At 43.0% G+C, this 22,134-nt stretch overlaps 1 protein-coding gene across 5 annotated transcripts in view; it reads left to right on the top strand.

Annotated features, from left to right (window-relative positions):
* Window positions 1-22,134, top strand: part of PHACTR2 (phosphatase and actin regulator 2) — a 124,536-nt gene that overhangs the window by 83,799 nt on the left and 18,603 nt on the right. For all 5 annotated transcript variants that reach the window (XM_068425151.1, XM_068425177.1, XM_068425143.1 and 2 more), the window contains 4 exons: window positions 13,566-14,106; window positions 15,383-15,582; window positions 19,116-19,272; window positions 21,413-21,468. In XM_068425151.1, coding sequence (XP_068281252.1) covers window positions 13,566-14,106; window positions 15,383-15,582; window positions 19,116-19,272; window positions 21,413-21,468 — 954 coding nt within the window. The remainder of the gene's footprint in view (window positions 1-13,565; window positions 14,107-15,382; window positions 15,583-19,115; window positions 19,273-21,412; window positions 21,469-22,134) is intronic.

Raw genomic sequence — 22,134 nt, 5'->3', positions numbered from 1 at the left:
AGACCTGAAGACAGGATTAATTCCTGCTGTTCAGTAGCACGGTGTGCTGCAGTTCCAACTCCGGCTGAATCAAAATGTTCCAAAAAATGCATCTCAGCCCCTGAAAGTTATGAGATTATTTTAAAATGCTTTTATGAAATGGTAGTGGTCTTTCCTTGCTCTCATGTTCAAATGGGTCTTGAAAATGGCCTTGTCATGTAAATATGATGACTTCTGGAGCTGGAAGCTTAAAAAGAACAAGTGATACAGGCAGATTGTGATAATGTGGTGAGAGTGGGCAACAACGCATGGTAGAATGTGGAATATGTTAGGAGTTAAACGAAGTTAAAGGAAAAAAGTTCTTTCAGCATGAGGCACAGAAATACAGTATCAACAGGGCAAACAATAGGCTCAGCCATGCAGTGTAAAAATGAGTTAAGGAGAAGCGAGTGAAGAAGACAACCCCTGAAAGCTGTTCCCTGTGGTGCCAGGCAGTTCCATAAACCATGTAACCATCTGCTGCCTGTCAGCTCACAGGTGCCTTTCGTATTTGGTGAAAAAATTCCCTTTGGCAATTTAATAGTGTAACTGTTACTGTTTGTAGTAATGATGAGATGTCAGTCACCAAAGCGCGGTGTTTAAAAGCAAATTTCTCCTTTGTGGCAGGATAATAAGAAGCTGGTGACAATTTTACATAAAACAGGTAATTGATGGATAAAGCTTTGCAGATGAGAAATCAGAGAAATCCTTTTCCTAGATCATTTATTCACATTATGTTTGTCCTGGGTTGAGTTCCGAATTCTTTTGGTTCGGTTTGGCTTGACTAAGAAAAGTCACTAGCAGCATCTTTTGCAGAAAATAAAAGAGCTAAACTGTAGCCATTCTGTGTGAGCCGAGCAGTGAGTAGACAGGCAGCATGTTGAAATGCGCCCTGGTCATCTGGGCAGCAGACCAGACCATCCTGTCATGCCAGGGCTCCTGACCTGTTGCGCTTGACTGCAGTAGCCCCAGTACACAGATGTACCAGAGAACAGTGAGTTTGTATCTGGGTTCTGTTTGTAAACTTAGGTCTTACTCATTTTTATCATAGCAAGCTAAATCTTACCGTGATTCTGGTAGATACTTCCACATTTCGTTGTTAGCTTGGGCTTGAAGAAGTGAAAGGCTCAGTAACCATTGGCAAGATACTGCCTGGAGAAAAGTAATAAGTTTCATTTTGCGTTCATTTTGCAGATGTGTTAGATGCTGCTTTGATAAATAATTGCATTGCAGGAAGCCAGAGCTCTGTTCTGAGTGCTGTGGGTGTTGTGGGTGACATGGAGCATAAGCTTCTGAAATATTTCTATGCTATTTCTAGCAGACTGATCTTGTCAAGTTTTCTCATGGCCCTCAGTGAAGGAAACAATTTGCAGTCCTGTTTCCAAATGAAATCATAGGATACATGCGCATAATGATTTTTGCCCACAGGATAACTCTAATGTGAGAGCTGGCAAATGTTCCAGGTCTTAGTATGTTGGGTTCAGAGGTTCTTTCCTCTATACTTTGTCTGCTCCCCCTCAAATCTGCCATTAAATTTAATCTTTTCTTTTTCTCATGGGTAACCAAAAAAAAAGAAGGTTGGAGACACAAGCTCTGGTCTTACAAGCATGCATCGTTGCTGACCAACGCTTTAGTTTATCTACCAAGGAATGTTCTTCAAAGTCAAATTTTCTAGGTTCCTTTTCTCAGAGATCTTTGCTTTATTTCCCCAAAGTGGAACAAACCCTGTTGAATTTAAGATAGTAACCCTCATCTTCCAGGGTCTCAGACAAGAGCCTGCTTTCTCTCAGAAGACTAATTCTGCAAACAACTCACTGTGAGAGACCAGGCAGACTTTCTTCCCTCTTGTGTGCCTAGCTGGCTTCCTATGCTCCTGAGCTATGTAGATCATCGACTGGAGAACCGTACATAAAAGGGTGGTTTTTTGCCTGACTCCCAAAGAATCTCTCACTCCAGCTGAGTTATTTTCTGGCTAAAACCAGGACTTCTAAGAATAGTATATCTTGGATTCATCACCTGAACTATGTAAATGAAGCTGAATCCAAATTTTCTTAAAAGGAAAGTTACTCTAGATAAAGCTGTATTTGGGCAGAGCCTGTTCACCAAGTCAGCCAGGCTGGCTTGTGCCAGTAGGCTGACGTGAGAGGCACGGGCTTTCACCCACAAAAGTTGAGTGGCAGAGGAGAGCTCCTGATTTGTAAAGCTGCTATTGTTTTTTTCTTTTATAATGTGGCTTCAGAAATAAGATTGTAGACGTGATTTTAATGAACTAACCATTGAATTATTTGAGCATATGTATACAGCAAGTGTAAGGGAATGTAGAAGCCTACACGCCTTTCACTTTCCAAGTCTCCCATAGACAAGAAATGGCAAAAGTATGCAGCTGACAGTGAAGATGTTTTAGGTATTCTCTCTTGATCTAACAGCTTACTTTTATGCAAAAGTTGGGCAGTTAGCAATGTAAAATGACAGTCAGTGGGTTTGTTTCCTTTTTTATCTTGGAACCAATGCAAAATATCTGAACATGGTTGGTTAGGTCAGACTTTACATCTGTCCCTTTGTCCCCTCTCCTGTTTTCTACACTGTCTCTGTTACAAGACCTCTTGCACATGGTGCTGTTGAAATCATAGAGTAAGAAAGATCTGGAAGTCTGCAGACATACAGATCTGCTCATCCATCTCCAGGAAGGATGAATACAAAACTGCAGAGAGAGCTGCGAAAAGCATCGTGAGACAGCTGTTCTTGTTCAGCCTAGCAAAACGGAGCCTGAGAGAGCCTGAGTGCGTTTGATGAATGTAACAAGTTGGTATATAGCCAGAAGAGAGCATGGCTAAAGGACAATGCTGGCACAAGTAGAAAGGAATAAACAGTGGCTTGAAATACATTTAGACTGGAAATTAAAGGAAGCTTTCTAACAATTAGAATGGGTCTTTTCTTGAAGAGAATTTTAGTAGCAATAGCAGGAACAAAAAATGGAGCTGGTTGAATCTGGAGTTTATGAAAGGATTTGTATGAGTTGACCACCTGCATCAGCACAATGAGTCCAAAAAAGAGACAAAAGACACCTTGTCTTGCCCTGTGTCCCATGTTTCTGAGTGACAACTTCCTGGGTTTTGATTAATCAAAACACAGCGCTCTGCATAAGCTGGAAAGGAAACTCATGAATTTCTCAAAACTCTTAATAGAGTTTCATTTTGCAGGGAGTCATCCTGCAAAAGACAACAAATCATATGTTATTTCCAAGTTCCATTTTACATAGTGTTACTCCACTGAGTTGTGCTTGTCTTCCAGGAGAAGGGTGCTTTGCAGTTGATGTAGATTATATGCTTGTGCTGCAGCACTACTGGTTTTCCATGACCTAGCTTCATGTCACTAATCTAGCTGGAGAAACAAAAATACCAGTACTGTATGACAAAATCCTGGGGTAGAAAAGCTTTGGCCTTCAGTTCCTTAGAAGTTCACAAAAGTAAAGAAGAAATTCTTGTGTTATATAGCCCAGTCATGTATGGCTTCTGAAACTATGCCCAGGATTTTGATAGGTCCATTTGGTGTAGAGTTTGCAAAAGGTCCGAGAGTTAGCTTCCAAAATAAGTCATCTGATTTTCCAGTGTCTATGGCACACTGGCATCTCTCTGAAAGTCTTTTGGACTCAATGAGCCCCCACAAGATGTGGGGCTCTTGTATACTGAGTACTTTGTAACCCTGACCATCATTTAGGTATTTACATGAGAACACAGCTTTCTTAAGAGTCTGGCCCCAATCACAATTTCTGGGAACAAGAAAATCTGGTCTCAAAGTGAGGTTTCTTGAAAATGTGGCCTTTGGAAAATTTATTCTAACATAAATGTATTATTGATCCAAATGCTTAATGAGACGTTAACATTTGCTTTGCTTTCCTATTTAGAGAGTAATTTACAGGCAGATTGCTTTTACAACAGATATCTTGATCAAGGCAGCAGGGAATAAAAGATATTCCTATCTGATGGCCTTTTGGAGACTTTTTGTTAAAAGGTCAGTTCATGATGAACAGATGTCTACATTAAGAAAAAACACATTGCAGCTGGTACTGAGGTACCTGGGGCATTGGCTTGAACAAATAGATGGGTCTGAACTGATTCAGATGCCTCCTTGTTTTGGCAAAAGATGCAAACGAAAGAGCAGGCATGAAGACGAAGGGTACACATTCAAGCAGAATCATGTTGGGGGGGTACAATTACAACATAGTTGTATCATTAGCCATTTACAGACATCAGACCATCCCTGTCACTGTTCAAGATCAAACCACTGTTGCCATTATTAGTTATTTGTATTACTACAGAATTTATGTATACACCAGGAATTTATTGTAGTGTCTTATATAAATGCAGAAGACCACAAAAAAGTTCTAATGGACTTGCAGTAAAAGAGAGGATACTGTGGTTAGGCACTGAAAAACAAGAGGGGACCAGACCAGGATGACAAGCACAATGCCAGCAGCCTAAAAATTGTCATCTTTGGCATCACAGCAGAGGGAAATTTGAGGGAGGACAGTCAGTGAATGTTCACAAAACCTGAGGGGCAGCAGAGGGAAAGCAGTGAAAAGCATCTGCTTCAGCACTTGGTTTGTCACCGGCAAAAGCTGGTATAATGGACTGGTCAAGTAGGAACTGGAAATCTGTATCTCAAGAGTAAATGAGAAACAATAATTTGGGCAAGATCAGACTGACACTGAGGGCAGTCAAGTTCATATCAGATGACATAAAAAAGATGAAGCTAACAAAGATAAAAATGACAAAGCTAATAAGATGCCAAGAGGGATGATATGGTCAAAGGCAATCATCTTCACCACAGCTTTTCTCATGGCTATGAACAAAAAGAACCACAGAATCACAGAATCAGTCAGGTTGGAAGAGACCTCTGGGATCATAGAGTCCAACCATTGCCCTGACACCACCCTGTCAACTAGACCATGGCACTAAGTGCCATGTCCAGTCTTTTCTTAAACACATCCAGAGATGGTGACTCCACCACCTCCCTGGGCAGCCCATTCCAATGTCTAATGACCCCTTCTGAGAAGAAATTCTTCCTAATGTCTAACCTGAACCTCCCCTGGCGAAGCTTGAGGCTATGTCCTCTTGTCCTATCGCTAGTTGCCCAGGAGAAGAGGCCGACTCCCACTCCACTACAACCTCCCTTCAGGTAGTTGTAGACGGCAATAAGGTCACCTCTGAGCCTCCTCTTCTCCAGGCTAAACAAGCCCAGCTCCCTCAGCCGTTCCTCGTAGGTCATGCCCTCCAGACCCTTCACCAGCTTGGTCGCCCTCCTCTGGACTCGCTCCAACACCTCAACATCTTTCTTGAAGTGCGGGGCCCAGAAGTGGACACAGTACTCAAGGTGCGGCCTCACCAGTGCCGAGTAGAGAGGGACGATCACTTCCCTAGACCGGCTGGCTACACTAGTCCTAATAGAGGCCAGGATGCCATTGGCCTTCTTGGCCACCTGGGCACACTGCTGGCTCATGTTTAGCCAGCTGTCGATTAACACCCCCGGGTCTCTTTCTGCCAGGCCGCTTTCTAACCACTCTTCCCCCAGCCTGTAGCGCTGCATGGGGTTGTTGTGGCCGAAGTGTAAGACCCGGCACTTGTTCTTGTTGAACCTCATGCCATTGGTCTTAGCCCATCTATCTAACCTGTCCAAATCCCTCTGTAGGGCCTTCCTACCCTCCAGCAGATCGACACTGCCACCCAGCTTGGTGTCATCTGCAAATTTACTGAGGGTGCACTCAATCCCTACGTCTAGATCATCTATAAAGATATTGAACAGCACCGGCCCCAGAACTGAGCCCTGGGGAACACCGCTAGTGACCGGCCGCCAGTTGGACTTTGCCCCATTCACCACCACTCTCTGGGCTCGGCCATCCAGCCAGTTTTTAACCCATTGAAGAGTCCACCCATCCAAGCCCCGGGCAGCCAGTTTGTCCAGGAGGATGCTGTGGGAGACAGTGTCGAATGCCTTACTGAAGTCTAGATAGACTACATCCACAGCCCTGCCCTCATCTACTAAGCGGGTCACTTGGTCATAGAAGATCAGGTTGGTCAAGCAGGACCTGCCTTTCATGAATCCATGTTGGCTGGCCCCGATGCCCCGATTGTCCTGCATGTGCCATGTAATGGCACTCAGGATGATCTGTTCCATCACCTTGCCTGGCACCAAGGTCAGGCTGACAGGCCTATCGTTCCCTGGATCGTCCTTCCGACCCTTCTTGTAGATGGGTGTTATATTTGCTGATTTCCAGTCAGCTGGAACTTCTCCAGTTAACCAGGACTGCCGGTAGATAATCGAGAGTGGTTTGGCAAGTTCATTTGCCAGTTCCTTCATTACTCTGGGGTGAATCCCATCCGGGCCCATAGCCTTGTGGGTGTCCAATTGGCACAGCAGGTCACTAACCATCTCCTTCTGGATTACGGGGAGTTCACACAGCCTCCGTCCCTAACTTCAGGCTCTGGGGGCCAAGTCTCCTGAGGACAACCGATCTTGACATTAAAGACCAAGGCAAAGAAGGCATTGAGAACCTCTGCTTTTTCCTCATCCCCTGACACTACACTACCTTCCTCATTCAGCGAGTGGTGGAGGCTCTCCTTGACCCTCCTTTTGCTGTTGATGTATTTGTAGAAGCTTTTTTTGTTATCTTTGACTGTAGCAGCCAAATCGAGCTCTAATTGAGCTTTGGCCCTTCTAATCTTCTCCCTACACGACCTGGCAACATCCCTGTAGACCTCCCAAGTTACCCGACCCTTCTTCCAGAGCAGATAGGCTCTCTTTTTTTCCTTAAGTTCTAGCCTAAGTTCTCTGTTTAACCAGGCCAGTCTTTTTCCCCGACGGCTTGCCTTCCTACAGACTGGGACAGCCTGTTCCTGAATATTTAGCAATTCCTTTTTAAAGAAGATTCATTGGTCAAGGCCAAGAAAAGGGCATGTATGAAATCAAGGGGCAGTCAAGACTAGATGAGAGCTGTTAACTATCCAAGCGGATAGGACACTGCTGTGCAGAAAGAGTCTGCCAGTCTGTGGTATGTTGTACATAACAGTATGGAAAGAGCTGTCCTAGATAAAGATGATATCCCAGTGATGGCAAGGTATTTCAGTTAAAATCAATGTCATATAAATTGCCAGTTTTAATCACAACTGAAGTCTGCAAGCATGAACTTTGATGTGAATGAACTGTTCCAATTTTGTTTTTCATTTATAGTTTTTAGTTATTTCTGCAAAGAAAGTTTGAAAATTATTAATTGGCTGTCACTAACATGTGTTTATTTGCAACTAAATAAAGCTTTAGCCTTATATTTTGTACTTTTTTTCCTCAATCAGAAGGAATTCTAATACACGTTATTTAATCAGTTATATCGTTTAATGTAGATTGACTGAGATTCTTAATAATTGCACTCTGTTACTTTAGAATATGGTGAATTGTGTATTTCATTTTACTAGGTTGTTCTCTTTTTAATATTTTCTCTACTAATGTGACTGGAAACAAAACACAGTAGTGGTGCATAAGTACACAAGTTTTAAATTCTTTATTAGTAAATAAAATTTTAGCATGCTGGACCCATAAGTAAAAGGTATATCAAAGAATTGTTTACACTTAAAATTCTTTCTGATCATAATGTCCTTCAAGATCTTCAAAACACAAAATCTTATCTTCTTTTGCCATGCTTGTTATTAATGGAATTAAAATTTTAAAATGTCCTGCTTTTTCAGAATTAAATCACTTTTTCAGCTTTGAATTAAGGTAGGTGGAATTTCACAAGGAGATGCTTTTTGCTAAAAAAAGGAGAGCAAAATGTAACAAATATGTATGTTTCTTTCTTCTTCCGAAGTCTTTCTGTGTTCCAGAGTTCTTTCTCTGGAAAATAAAGAGGCAGTACAAGAATCTGTGCTCAAAAGAATCTGTTTGAAAGCTGTAAAAGGTTGCTATGCAAAGGTTCTTGCAAAACATTAGCAAAAACGTATTAGTCTATAATGGGCTGGAAATAAAGGAGGAAGACACTGAACAGTTAATGTTAATTCCTTCAGTTCATGAAGAGACATACGTGTGCATGTTGCTTTTAATAAGTGCAGGTCATGCATTAGGTTCATGTTAATAAACCTTAAGCTAGAGTCTGAAAAGGCTTTGTTTCTGAGATGGAGAATGTCGTTGTTGTCCAATGCATTATTTGTTTTTCATCTACTAATCTTAAAATCAAAAGGTGCTGCTTATCTCTTGGGAATCTTTTACATGGGAAGGAGGAGAGCAGGAAATGGAGAGGAGATCCAGGAATGGCCATTTAATGTGTGTAAGAGTGAGGCTCTAATGGGACATACTGCAAGAAATGAATTGGTTTCCTCTTGGGTGATATAAGGGACTGTTAGAAGTCCTTGCAATATTTTCTTGGCTCCTTTCTTAACAAACCACTGTAGTTTATAGTAACATGCAAATAAAGTCCATATGATTCTGATGGTATGCTCTTGCTTTTATAATATTCTTTTTCTGGAAGGTTTGGGAAGGCCATCTTGAGACTGAAGGGGCACAGAATTGGTATAATTGAATAGATAAAGATTCCCATCTGGGAACTTCAGCTGTTCCCATCTGGGAGTAGCTAGTCTTACAACCATAGTGATTATGTTGCAAAATTTTATGTTGACCATAAATGGCTCACCTACATTAACATTACAGTTGGCATTAGGTGTGCACTTCTGAAGTGAATTTCCTGGTCATCCCCCCTTACCCTTCCTTGGTTTGCAGAGCACACAAGCCAAGTTTCTTTTGGATGAAACTAAGCCAAAAGATGCATTCAGGAACTTACGCTCCCCCCACTATTGGGCATGCAATCTACAGAACAAGCCTGAAGCTAGTCCAAAGTCATGTCTCCTGAAATGCACATTGTGGGCATTGGGTCCTCAGTGCTTCCTCTTTCAGTTTACAAAGCCTTTCCTATTGCACGACACAATGCAGATACAGTCCAAATTCCTGTTGACTAAGGAACTGCTGATTCTTGAAAGTGGAGTCTTGTAATAGTACCCAAAGAGCTTACAGGAGAGAAGAGCATTCCCATGGCAAACGATATCCTATATTTGATTTAGCTTCATCTCTTTCTGAAGAGAAGAAATACCCTGGGGAAGATATCCAAAATAAAATTGCTATGAGCAAGCAGTCTGCAGCATAGGAGAATGGGTTGCTTCAGGGGAAAATTTCAGCTGCATAGCGATATTTGAACCCGTGGCTGAGGGAATGGCCCTGTTCACATTCAGATTCACATGAATCTGAGTTTTATAGCCTGTTGATCTCAGAGGGCTGGAAAGAAGACGAGGGAATTTGCTAGAGGAGTAAATGGCATTTCCCTTGTTTACTTTGCAGCCAGCACTCTAGTTGGGGATACTGAATGTTAAGGATGATCCTTGGAGGTCTAGAATAGATGAGACTGAGAGAAGTGCTGGGCAAAAATCTTCCATGAGAAGGACTTGAAATGAGACGGACGGTAATTTTTGCTGAGATAGTACTTCAATAAGAGGCAAAAGATGAAAAGGTCTCTCCTGATTCCCAAGAGCTCAAGCAGCAAAAAGGAGTCATTGTTGTCAGGCTTGCTGTTGAATGTACGTGGCATATGTCTGTGTCAGTTGGCTTCTGTTCACTTTCTTACCCATAGAGAGCACCACTGATCACTGCCCAGAAATACCGGCATCTCATGCTCCGCCACTACCCAAGCCTAAGCCTAAATCTAAAAAAGCTCCACTACCACCAAAAAATGCTATTGCTGCTTCCACCACCACCAGCCATAAGAGTAACGAAGCACCTCATGCTAAAAAAAAGGGAAAGGCTTCTGCTAAGCAGCCTCCTCTCCCACCGCCCAAGCCAACAAGTCACAGTGCAAATCGAGAAGCTGGTGAGTACTGCCCAGGCAGTGCCAGTTACGGTGGGGGCATGTGCATGGGGGTGCTTGGCTTGGTCTTCCGATAACTTCTGCCTTTGTACATAGCAGCATTACTAAAGAGCATGCCACGGATGTTTTTAGCTGGCTTCCCGCTGAGCTCTGGTTCTGCTGTCTGCAAACACTCCAGACAGCGGACAAACCACTTCGCTGTTTAATGAACATGCGCACAACACCAAGCACATCAGAGACTGTACTGAATTCCCAGCTCAAGTTGTGAATGCTGGTAACAAAATGACCCAGAGAACTGCTGAAGACTCAGCAGGGAAAAAGGTGACTTCTGAAACGAGACATATGAGTTGCCCCAAAGTAAAACTACCTTGATATTGCTGTAACTTTCTGCTGGAAATAGCTACTATTCTGATTAATTTGACAAGATTACAAGATCTCAGAGAGGTAAAGGATAAAACCATGAAGACATCTTTAAAGACTGTTTTAGCTAAAAAAAAAATAAATTATAACTTATTAGAAATGGCCAGGCTTCTCTGAGCTGGTTGATGGCGTACTGTGATTCTAAATAAGCACTGGAAATGGAAAACGTCCATCATCAGGCACCTAGTAGATGTGTTTATCACTACACTTTCAAAACAAAATTCAGCAGTGATGCTAGATTAAAGATGATAGGTAGCTGTTCTTAAGCTACTGATCTTGAGTTTGAGTGGTTGTAATTTAGATGATGACTGAAATGAAAACATCCAAATATAATTTGAACACAAGCAGTATTATGATGAATGGACTGTATATATGCATTGGCCAGCTTATACAAGCCTTGTGTTTTCAATCCTCTGTCAGTCTTTCAAAGCCCTTCAGTCCCTCCAGTTTTCTCTCCAAGTGTACCTCTTCATAGCTTGTACATTTTGGCACGTTTTGTATTGGAAGCACACAGAAGAGGACTGTTTGAAAACACTGCAAGACTGCTAGAGTTACAATAACAACTTTGCCATAAAATATCCATTAACGTGGTATTAACTGTCCCTACTACATCAGACAACCACCAGAATAAATATTTTGAAAACCCAGCATTTGCTGCTTGTATTTCACATTTAGCTGGAAAACTCTGTTCTTCCCAGGTGAACGAACCTTATAACAGCAGACCTTTCAGATATAAAACAACCTGTCACATAAAGAAATATTTAGACCAATGACTGGTAACAAGCTCTCAGGTATCTCAGTTCTTAGATTAAAATACATTCAGATTCCAGATTTGTCTTTTAGTAGTCTTGATGAAATTTTATTCAATGCTTGAGACCATATGGCTATAAAATATATCAATATATCCCTTATATAAAATATTCTACTGGTAATTTCTTCCAACATTAGGTACATTGTTTTAATTTGAAGTAGGGCAATACTTAATAAATAGAGCTGATCGGGAGCAGTATTTGGTACAGGAGGTTTATCAGATCCCTGTGAAGGTGAATACGTGATGCAGCCAATGATCCAGTCCCATGAAGGAGAAGAGGAATGTGAGTAAATACTGAGCTTTTGCTCTCCTGAGGACACCACAGCAAGTTTCCAAAGTGAAATAGTGGAGCTGGGAGAAAGGGGAACTTAAATGTAGCATGGACACGTGCCAAAAGGCAAGTAACAGCCATGAAATTTTTCATTTAAACAAAATCCAAATCTTCTACTGAAAAAGAGACATGACAGAAAATTGTCAGCCAGCCCAGTAAAAAGCAACAATAGCAATAGCACTTTTGACCAATGTGGAAGCGTAGGGGGGATTTTCCCTGGGAGAAATCTTTCAAGTTGCTGTATCTGATTGCAGGTCCAGAAAGGTTCTGAGAATAATGTAAGGGTTTTTTCAGTGGAAAGATCTTTTGACATTTTCCCAGCAACAATTACAGTGTGGCTGTATATTTGTATTATGCTGGTGTTCTTAAGCGTAAGCATGTAACTGGTTCTGTTGACCTCCAGCCTGTGTTTAAGTGCTTTGCTGGATCAGAACCAGAGCCCTTTCTTACTACCATCCACTTCCTCTGTAAGGTTTCTGCTAAATAATATGCAGGTTGGAGCCACCAGCTCTTTCCACTACAATTACAAACTGCTGCCTGTACCATTTCTTTGCTTCCTTTTGATTTGCTGGTAAGTTAAGTCAGTGATTTGTAGTTGATGTGGATGATTAGTGCAGTACCAGTAGATTCTGTACTGTGCCCTTCACACTTACCTTGCAGCACAAAGAGGGACAGTGATTTGCCTGAAGTCACGAGTTTCTGCAGATTTTTCCAGATGTACTGAAAGCCTCACAGCACTCTAAAAGTTTATAAGCCATAACATTCAGCTGCAGAAGAGAACAGTATAATGTGTCTTCTGAATTATTTTCCATCTTCTTTGAGACTGAGAACAATCTCACTGTGAAAGCTATTTTTGCATCATGAGCTTATTATGGCCAGTATCTATATTTTGGTTCTATCCCAATCTGCTGGGGTTTTGTTTTTATTTAAATGCTTGTAAGTAAAGTGGGCCTTTCAGCAGATTTCTGTTACAGCTTTCTGTTTTACTCGGTAAGCTTAGCCGCAAGGCTGCTGTGTAGCTTTATGATGCTTTCATTTGTTCTCTTGAGGTTAATGTGTTTTTACTGCAGCAGAAGTGTTTGAGTTGGATGCATTTTGATGAAAAGGACTGAATCGTTAAGATGGTTGTCATTTTTATTGGTTTTTAAATGAAAGTCAGAAGTCTGAAGCTCCCAGTCCAGATGATGGGTGCATCAACACAGCAATTGGAAACGTGACTGGAATGCACATGGGCATGCAGGCTAGCTGAAATCTCTTGCAAACTTGGGCATTGATAGATATATGCTTCAATATAGTAAGTATCGTAGGATTAAACAGCAACATCACTGGCCAGCTTGTACAGCTAGTGTCAAAACCTTGTGTCACTACATTTTCAAGGCTACCAGTTGGTCACTGGTAAGACGAAGTCCTCCAGTATACACAGGAGGCCTTCAGTGCCTCTTCTCTTCCGGAGATCATTTGTACAGAGTGAGATCAGTGGTTTCTGCCTCTGTTCTATGGATGTCCCCAGCTGGACCTGAAAGTACATCTTGTTTTGCTGTCCTCTGCTGCTTGCCATTAACTAGGAGCATGCCACTTGCAATAACATTGTGAAAGGTAATTAAACGATATCCATAATGGTCCTGAGGTGTTCATTGAAAAGCATAAGGAAAATCACGGTGTTCTCCTAGTGTTCAGACCAAAAATTCACATAATAGAAAAGGTCAGGCAGTTTTCTCTGTCTGGTGGCAATTTTTTTAAATAGGGCAGTAAACACATTTGGAATAAGTAATGAACTTTTTAGGTGAAGTCCAGGCTAGTTGTAATGGGCCAATGCAGAATGCTGGAATCAAATTCTTACCCATTTGTGAGGTTGATCCCCTCCATTGTTCTTGAGCAAGTATCCATCATTTCATTTTTTCCCACCTCAAAAGTGAAATTTACTGCAACATTTACTCATCTCAAGCATATAGATGAAGGATTGTAGAAGTACTCAAGTGTAATTTTTTTCTTTTTTTTAAATATCAGCACATGTTAATCCATGCAGAAAGAACAGTGCAAAAATCATATAGTTGCAAGACTGTAAAATGCTTTATCTTTTCTTATTTTAGCTAGTTCTTCTCATGCAAAAAACCCACCAGTCTCCAAGTCCTCTTCATCACCATCTCCTTCGTCCACATCATCTCATCCCAAAGCCTCTAAGGAGACTTCCAGCAAATCAGGCACCTCAGGGACTCCCAGGGGCAAGAAAAAACCTGGGAAACAGTCAGCCCCACGAACAGCGCCGGATGGGGCTGCTTCTTCCCCCTCAGGTGCCACAACCAACAAGCTGGAAGCAAAGGCAGAAAAACCCGAGCCTGAGCAACCTTCCATAGTAATTTCTGAAATGGAGGACACAGACCTCGTTGTCCCCCCTCCTCCCACCGCCGCCCCTCCTCCACCTCCGCTTCCACCACCTCCTTTTCCTGCTGCAGCCGCTCAGCCCACTGCCTCCTTGGATGCCCAAGACATGTCAGACGGCTGCCTGGCAGAGCCAGCTGTCCCTGCATCAGATACTAAACCTCTTCTCCAGACTGAGCATGGCACAGACGAGAGCCTGAGCAGTACAGCCCTAGACAGCGGTCCAGATGCTAGTGGAGAAGACACAAAAAGGTAGGACGGTATGGCTGTCGTGGGTAAGTGTAAGACCCACAGCAAAGGAGGCCACATTTCTTCTCTGAAGGGACACTGTAGGAGCGTGGGGATCTCTTCTGTTTCTTCTGCTGACTGGTAACAGTTTGTGTCCTTTTCTTGGAGGCCCAGGGCAGTGTTGTATCCCAGCAGAATTTGTTCTTTGCCGATGTCTTCAAGCCGTTCACCTGCAGTACCTCCTGTTTCCCCAGAAGGTCATTGCTCATCACCTGCCTCCTACATCTTTTCATGGTTTAATATGACCACTGCGGTCAGCAGTTCACCTAGTAGCTGATAACGCTTTTATTTCGCTCTCAAAGGCAAACAAGAAATGATGCTGAACTACAAGGATTTTGGGTTTTTTTTGTGGGTATCATTAAATATCTCACTGCTAAAGCTCTCAATTCAATAGCTGAATTTACTTGCAGACTTAAAAATGACAGTTTCAGGCTTCGGTTAGTAGGTGTTTGGCCTGTCACTGCCTAATAGCTTGTCTAAGTCTCAGATACGATAAAATCTAGTCAAAAGCAAGGTCATAATTACATTTTTTAAGCAAAATAGTTGGCAGCAAAAAAGAAACCGTCTTATTAATCTGTCTTTTCCCTGCCACGAGAACCAGCATCTTTCATAACAACCCAAGAGAGTTTAGTCTAGATGCCAGTGGCCTAGAGACTTTCCTTAAAATTCTTACTGGAATCTCTGTGCCAGCATTATGTTCCTGTGCTACTTCTCCCCTTGCTCTACCCTTCCTTTACATAAAGATTTTCCCAAGGCAGAGAGCACTCTGCTGCTGATTTCCGTGTTCATCAGTGATGGACACGAACATTTTGGACTCAACCACCGTAAAACTATGTTTACAATAAATAGTTAGGCTTCCAGAACAGGAAGCTTTGCACTCCCATCTGTTCTCCAACTTGTTCCTCTCACCCCCAACTTTATGAGCTGTTTTTCTCTTAGTGGCTTTTATGTACTATTGGTCCCATCCCACAAGAAATAAAAAAGAATTGATTTTTCTTTATACAGGCTTTGCAGCACGTCATTCCAGAGCGTTTGCATCTTTTTTCCTAACATACATACATACAGATATGTATACACTTATGCATACTATATATATGTTTTATATATGTATGTTTTTTAGAAAGAGAGAAGTTAGAGTAACAGATTTTTTGTTTTCATGCTTGCTTATACCGTCTGTTTCCCATTTGTGTTCTGTGCTGCTGGCATTAATGTGACACCATGTCTGCTTCTGAATTAACAGCTTGGCTACCAAAGAAGACCAAGAAGCGGAGGCATCTGACCAGGCACACTCTGAACCGGTGGAGGAGGCTTCTGACGCTGCTGCCCCTCGTGAGAGTGGAAGTAGCAGAGAGAGCCACAGCAGCGACTCGGACTCTGATGGACCGATACTGTACACAGATGATGATGATGACGACGATGATGATAATGCAAGTGCTGAAAGTAAGACGCTGAGAAGAAGGGTGTGCTGGGAAGGGGTGGCCACCTTCGGGTGTATCCAATATACAGGTTTAGCCTGGGCTGGCTCAGAGAGCCTACTAAGCTGCTGTGATTGAATCCAGGTTGCTAACTGGAGCTTACTGATTGAGTGTAGTCCAAAAACATCTACACCCAGCGAGATTTTGTGCAGCTGCCTCCATTAAATTGTGACCTTCAGGAGTGCAAAGACTTTGGGATGGAGCTGCTAGCAAGCACATCAGTCCATGGGTGATTCTGTTCCAGGATCTGGTTCTCTGGCAGGGCATCCTGCCGAGACGTTGCAGGCTATGTATGGCTGCATGAGATGGTTTTAGATGGTTTAATATTTTACCACTACTGAGAAATGACTGTCCCGCTTCTCCCAGACAATTGTGATCAGAAACCTGGGGCCTGTGCAATGGTGGGAGCAGATCAAGCATTGCGTGGGTGGGAGTGGAGGTGGGAGGAGCAGGTTGAGGAGAACATGAGGATGGAACAAGGCCTCCACGTTAGGGCATCAGCAAGCCATTGGTTTGGCTTGCCCATGTCATGGACCTCTACTGTTAAAAGCACCAGTGTAGCTTTCAACTGAATTGCACTTAGGAATCCCAGAATTCCTTGTGGGAGTAACAGGCAGGGGTGGACAACAGGAGGCCCATTAGTCAGCAGCTTCACTGTCTGAAAGTCATTTGTTCCTCTTTGATCGGAGTGTTTTTAAGCATTGGAGCACCTTAGCAGACAGAGCAGATCACAGTGGATTACTTCTAAGTATACAGCTTTGAAATTTCATCTGGGGTCATGGCTGTATCATCACCATGTATCATTTGGCAGAAGTCCTTGCTGCTGCTGAAGGGGGTTGTGCTACCCACCCTCTGCCTCATCCCTGCTCCCAGCTGTTCCTTTTTCCCTTAGGCCAGCGCTCATGTTTGTTTTTTCAGTGGTGGCTGATTTTCAGTAGAATCTGTTCCCTGATTCAGCTCATCACATGGTTGCACCTTTGCTGGAGAAAGAGGTGGCAGCAACAACCTGTCAGGGGTAGAGAGGAGGGGAACCCTACCCCTACCACCTGCAGGGTGGCTTTATGTCAGAATAAAATGACCATCAAACCATGGCTTGAGAGCCTTGCCCACAGCTGTTCAGGAGGATGTGCCTTACTGTGCTTAATCAAGAAGGCCTGAACACAAAAGTGCTGTGTACTGAAGGGTGGTGAGGGAGGGTGAACTTTTTTTTTTTTCCTTGGACACTGGTGCAGCAGAAGGCGAAGTGCCAGCTAGCTCAAGAGGCTGAAGTCTCCTGCAGTTCTGCGATCAGTTTGCATATGATCCAAAGTGATAGCAACCAAAAATTCATGTATTCAGACAGCAGCACAGTGCCTTAAGAGAAGCGAGCTGGGAGCCTGTGGTCTTACCAAACTGTCTAATGTCATGAAAACCTGTCAACCTAGAACATGTGTAGCCTCGTCGGTCAGAATATCACAGAATCACAGAATCAACCAGGTTGGAAGAGACCTCAGGGATCATCGAGTCCAACCGTTGCCCTGACACCACCCTGTCGACTAGACCATGGCACTAAGTGCCATGTCCAGTCTTTTCTTAAACACATCCAGAGATGGTGACTCCACCACCTCCCTGGGCAGCCCATTCCAATGTCTAATGACCCTTTCTGAAAAGAAATTCTTCCTAATGTCCAACCTGAACCTCCCCTGGCGAAGCTTGAGGCTATGTCCTCTTGTCCTATCGCTAGTTGCCCAGGAGAAGAGGCCGACTCCCACTCCACTACAACCTCCCTTCAGGTAGTTGTAGACGGCAATAAGGTCACCTCTGAGCCTCCTCTTCTCCAGGCTAAACAAGCCCAGCTCCCTCAGCCGTTCCTCGTAGGTCATGCCCTCCAGACCCTTCACCAGCTTGGTCGCCCTCCTCTGGACTCACTCCAACACCTCAACATCTTTCTTGAAGTGCGGGGCCCAGAACTGGACACAGTACTCAAGGTGCGGCCTCACCAGTGCCGAGTAGAGAGGGACGATCACTTCCCTAGACCGGCTGGCTACACTAGTCCTAATAGAGGCCAGGATGCCATTGACCTTCTTGGCCACCTGGGCACACTGCTGGCTCATGTTTAGCCAGCTGTCGATTAACACCCCCAGGTCTCTTTCTGCTGGGCCGCTTTCTAACCACTCTTCCCCCAGCCTGTAGCGCTGCATGGGGTTGTTGTGGCCGAAGTGTAAGACCCGGCACTTGTTCTTGTTGAACCTCATGCCATTGGTCTCAGCCCATCTATCTAACCTGTCCAGATCCCTCTGTAGGGCCTTCCTACCCTCCAGCAGATCGACACTCCCACCCAGCTTAGTGTCATTTACAAATTTACTGAGGGTGCACTCAATCCCTACGTCTAGATCATCTATAAAGATATTGAACAGCACCGGCCCCAGAACTGAGCCCTGGGGAACACCGCTAGTGACCGGCCGCCAGTTGGACTTTGCCCCATTCACCACCACTCTCTGGGCTCGGCCATCAAGCCAGTTTTCAACCCATTGAAGAGTCCACCCATCCAAGCCGCGGGCAGCCAGTTTGTCTAGGAGGATGCTGTGGGAGACAGTGTTGAATGCCTTACTGAAGTCTAGATAGACTACATCCACAGCCCTGCCCTCATCTACTAAGCGGGTCACTTGGTCATAGAAGATCAGGTTGATCAAGCAGGACCTGCCTTTCATGAATCCATGTTGGCTGGCCCCAATGCCCCGATTGTCCTGCATGTGCCATGTAATGGCACTCAGGATGATCTGTTCCATCACCTTGCCTGGCACCGAGGTCAGGCTGACAGGCCTATAGTTCCCTGTATCAAGAGACAAGGGAAGGTCTAAAGGCCATGAAAAATACTTTTCCTTCCACAGCTGGCTGAAGCTAACACTGGCAAAAGCATACAGCCCTTGTCCGTACTGTATCTGTTTTATGGATAAGCAGATTGCATCAGTGCCTGTGGGGGTCCTGCCTTGGTTACTTTACAAGCACTCAGAGTACTTTTCTAAATTGTATTTTTTGTTTTAATTTACAAATTAGTTAAAGATGAATAGCACTATAGAAGAACTAAGTGGTATTAGATTAGAAAAAAAGGAAGAATGAGAGAAAAGATGAGAGAACGAGGCTGAACCATTTAAGGCTGAAGAAAAAGAGCAGCAGATTGCTAAATATACTAAGTAGATAAATAAACCAACCTGTAATGTATCAGACTTCAAAGGCACTTAAGTGTAGATTTGTCATTTTTATCCTGTCACTTCACAGATGACAGGTGATGTTTGTAAAACTCCTCTATCAATTTGGCTGGTAGCTTTTTCATACAAGCCTTTCAGCTTTTTATTGCTGTGAACTGAGCTAAAACTATTTTTCTTTTGATGTTAATTAAAATTCCTCTCCTGCATGTGGGAACAAGGCTGCTTTCGGGAGGTATTAAAGTTCTTACTCAGAGTTTGTGTCTGTAACCTAAGCATGAATGAACTAAATCTACCCTCCTCCTTTCTTCAGGCTCTTTGGCAAGTAAAATTCGTCGCAGGGATACTCTTGCTATCAAACTTGGCAACAGACCATCTAAGAAAGAATTAGAAGACAAAAACATCTTGCAGCGTACATCTGAAGAGGAGAGGCAGGAAATCAGACATCAGATTGGAACGAAGCTAGTGAGGTATCAGTGGCAGGGTAAATATGGTTTTACTGGGCGGAGGCGGAGGAAGAGAATCGAGAACACTGGGTTCACATTTTGAATGCAGCCCAGTGTGTGGTGCAGGTACAGCTGCCTGGAAAACAGTATTTTTATTTCTCAAAAAAATTTAAGATGTCAGTAATGCATTTTTGTTCTGCAAGAAACAAATCTGAGAGCTTCTCGGTTTTTGGGTGGTTTGTTTTTTTTTTAAAAAGAGGAAGAGAATGAGAGTGACTCCAGAATAATCAGTGCCATGGTTCAAGCTTTTTCTCACATTGGTTAGCAGGGACTTGCACTTGTATATCCTGTCTCAGATGGAGTAGTAGTTCCTGACACACAGAACATGCCTGTGCATGTTCAACCCTCCTGGCCCTCCCCATACTCCACCTGCTCTCTATCATCTCCTTCATTATTCATGTGCTGGTTCCAGCAAAAGAAATGAAGGGAGGCTGACTTTGTAGGTCAGTGTTTAGTGCTTTACTGTGCTCACCTCTGAGGCATGATCTTTAACTGCTATGGGGTATACATTACTTTCTCTTCCTGGACTTGAGAACATTGCAGAAAAAAGACTAATTTTTACTTGCATTTTTACAAGCATAAATGTTAATTTTGGCTTTCATCATTTCTGATAATAGACTACATGATGTCTGGATTTTCCCAGACCTATTCTTGTTTCTCTTGTGCTCAGCAATGTTGTCCAGGCAGATTTGGAGGATGTCCTGTGTTTGTTGGAGATTTCCAGATATTGGGTAGTCCAGCTGGTACTGCTCCAGTACAGACTACGGCAGTCCTGCATCAGCACCTGGAAGATGAGCTGAGTTGCTCTGTGAATCGGGCAGCTAGCTAAGTCATTTATTTCATCCCATAACCATAAGAGTGATACATCTGTTGTGTAGAGCCCAAGAGTCATTTTTCTTTTACTAATCAAGCGTCGTGGTTGTTATCACTGCTTTCCTGACTGAATCCCGGCTCCAGTGATCACATCCTACTTGTTGGTGCTCCCTCGGGGCTTGAACTGCAGAAGCCGCTCCAGTCCCCATCCTGAGCTCCTTGCACAGGAACATCACTGGTTCTGCTGGGAAGTTGGCACACTCCCCGCACAGCTCTGCTTTGGTGGCAGGAGACCACATCCATGCATGTCAGGGCTGTGCTTATGCCTGAAATCACAAACAAGTTTGACTCCAGTTCCTTAAAAATTCCTGGCATGGTGGTCAGCACCTGGCAGCACCGAGGTCTGATGGGAAACCTGTTCCCATAGTTTGATCACGGTCAGGTCAGGTCCCAGCCTGGGACTTCCTACAGCGGGGGCTGGTCACTTGGGGCAAACCTGCCGGTCCTACCCGCCAAATCTGAAAGTCCAAGCATGGTTTGGATGAGAGGGGTTTCATGAGGCCAAAGATAATCTGTAGTGAACTGTGTGAGGTTTGCTGGACAGAGAGGCATCTATCTTTAACACACGCGCAAATTAATTTTATTGCTGAAATTTTTCTTGCTCCTTTTATCAAGTGAACAAGGGAACCTGCTTAGTAAACATAGAGACAATATCAACCATGTTCTCCACTATACAAACCAGAAAAATATCTCAGGGATTTTTTTTTTAATGGCAGTTGTTATGTATAGGTAACTAAATAAAATTAACTTTCAATTAAAACTCCCAATTGTATTGTATGTACTAATCAGTGAGAAATGCACAGCTTATGTTGTGTTTAAAAAAAAAAAAAAGAATAGGATTTGCATTCAAAATATCTGAGAATAATCTTACAGTTGCACAACTTATCATCATTATGGTGCTTGGGAACAAAAAAGATTTATGGATTCTTTCATATAATTCTACCTGTAAATGAGGAATTTAAATTTGCTGGTACAATTCTGTAATATTATGCAAGTATCAGTTGTTTATGTGTTCGAGTGGCAACAGTACATCATTTAAAACAAATGGCCACTCGGTACTGTGGTTACATGCAGTTATGACAACTGTGTCTGGAAATTACCTGTGTTGTTGAATATCTCTGCTGGCAAAGAATAGCATGGCCATATGAGAAACACCTTTTAATCTGTATTACAAATCATAATGTGTTATTTGGATCTGATTTTAAATCAGTCACTTACTTTGTTCTTACAGGAGACTTAGCCAGAGGCCTACAACTGAAGAGCTAGAGCAAAGAAATATCCTAAAGCGTAAGTATTTTATTCAGGTTTCAGCTTGTATTTACTTAGAAAGTAAGCATATGTTGGATTCATATGGAAGCGTCTCATTGTTGCTTTAGTGCTAGAGCCATAACTGGAGAGAAATTATGTTTTAGAAAATAACATGTCAACACTAGATCTGTATACTAACCTGTAACGGTAGCTGTGAAAATTGCATATATTCAAGATGCTGAATTTTGCTTGTCTCAATCCCACTTCTTGAAGCTAGTCCCAAAGACCAGGAATCACTTAGATACCCCTTAGAAGTAGTTCTAGGCTGGTTAAACTTCTGCTTAACTTTTATGAGGAAGAGGAGGGAATATCGGTAGGAGGCAGAGGTGGGATATAAGGGCAGAGGTTGGAAGGTGGAGTAGAAAGAGGAAAGGTGAGGCATTCAGGGGAAAGTGAATAGGTATATGCTGACTACTTCAGCATGCTGGCCTTCCTGTCCACTTCTGACATTTCTGTACTGAAACTTGCATGAGACATTCTCACTGAATATCTTCCCATTGATTAAATCCTTGCTCAATATCACTCTTGAAAAATTTAAGTCTATAATACAAATAGTCAGGGGAAGAGGAATGAAGTACATTGGATATTTACCTTCTACACTCATTCTCCCATTTACTTACGCTGGTTTTGTTCGTAGGCTGGGAA

The sequence above is a fragment of the Nyctibius grandis genome, chromosome 1 (assembly GCF_013368605.1).
Source record: "Nyctibius grandis isolate bNycGra1 chromosome 1, bNycGra1.pri, whole genome shotgun sequence".
Classification (NCBI taxonomy): domain Eukaryota; kingdom Metazoa; phylum Chordata; class Aves; order Nyctibiiformes; family Nyctibiidae; genus Nyctibius; species Nyctibius grandis.
This window is presented reverse-complemented; position numbering and strand designations above follow the sequence as displayed.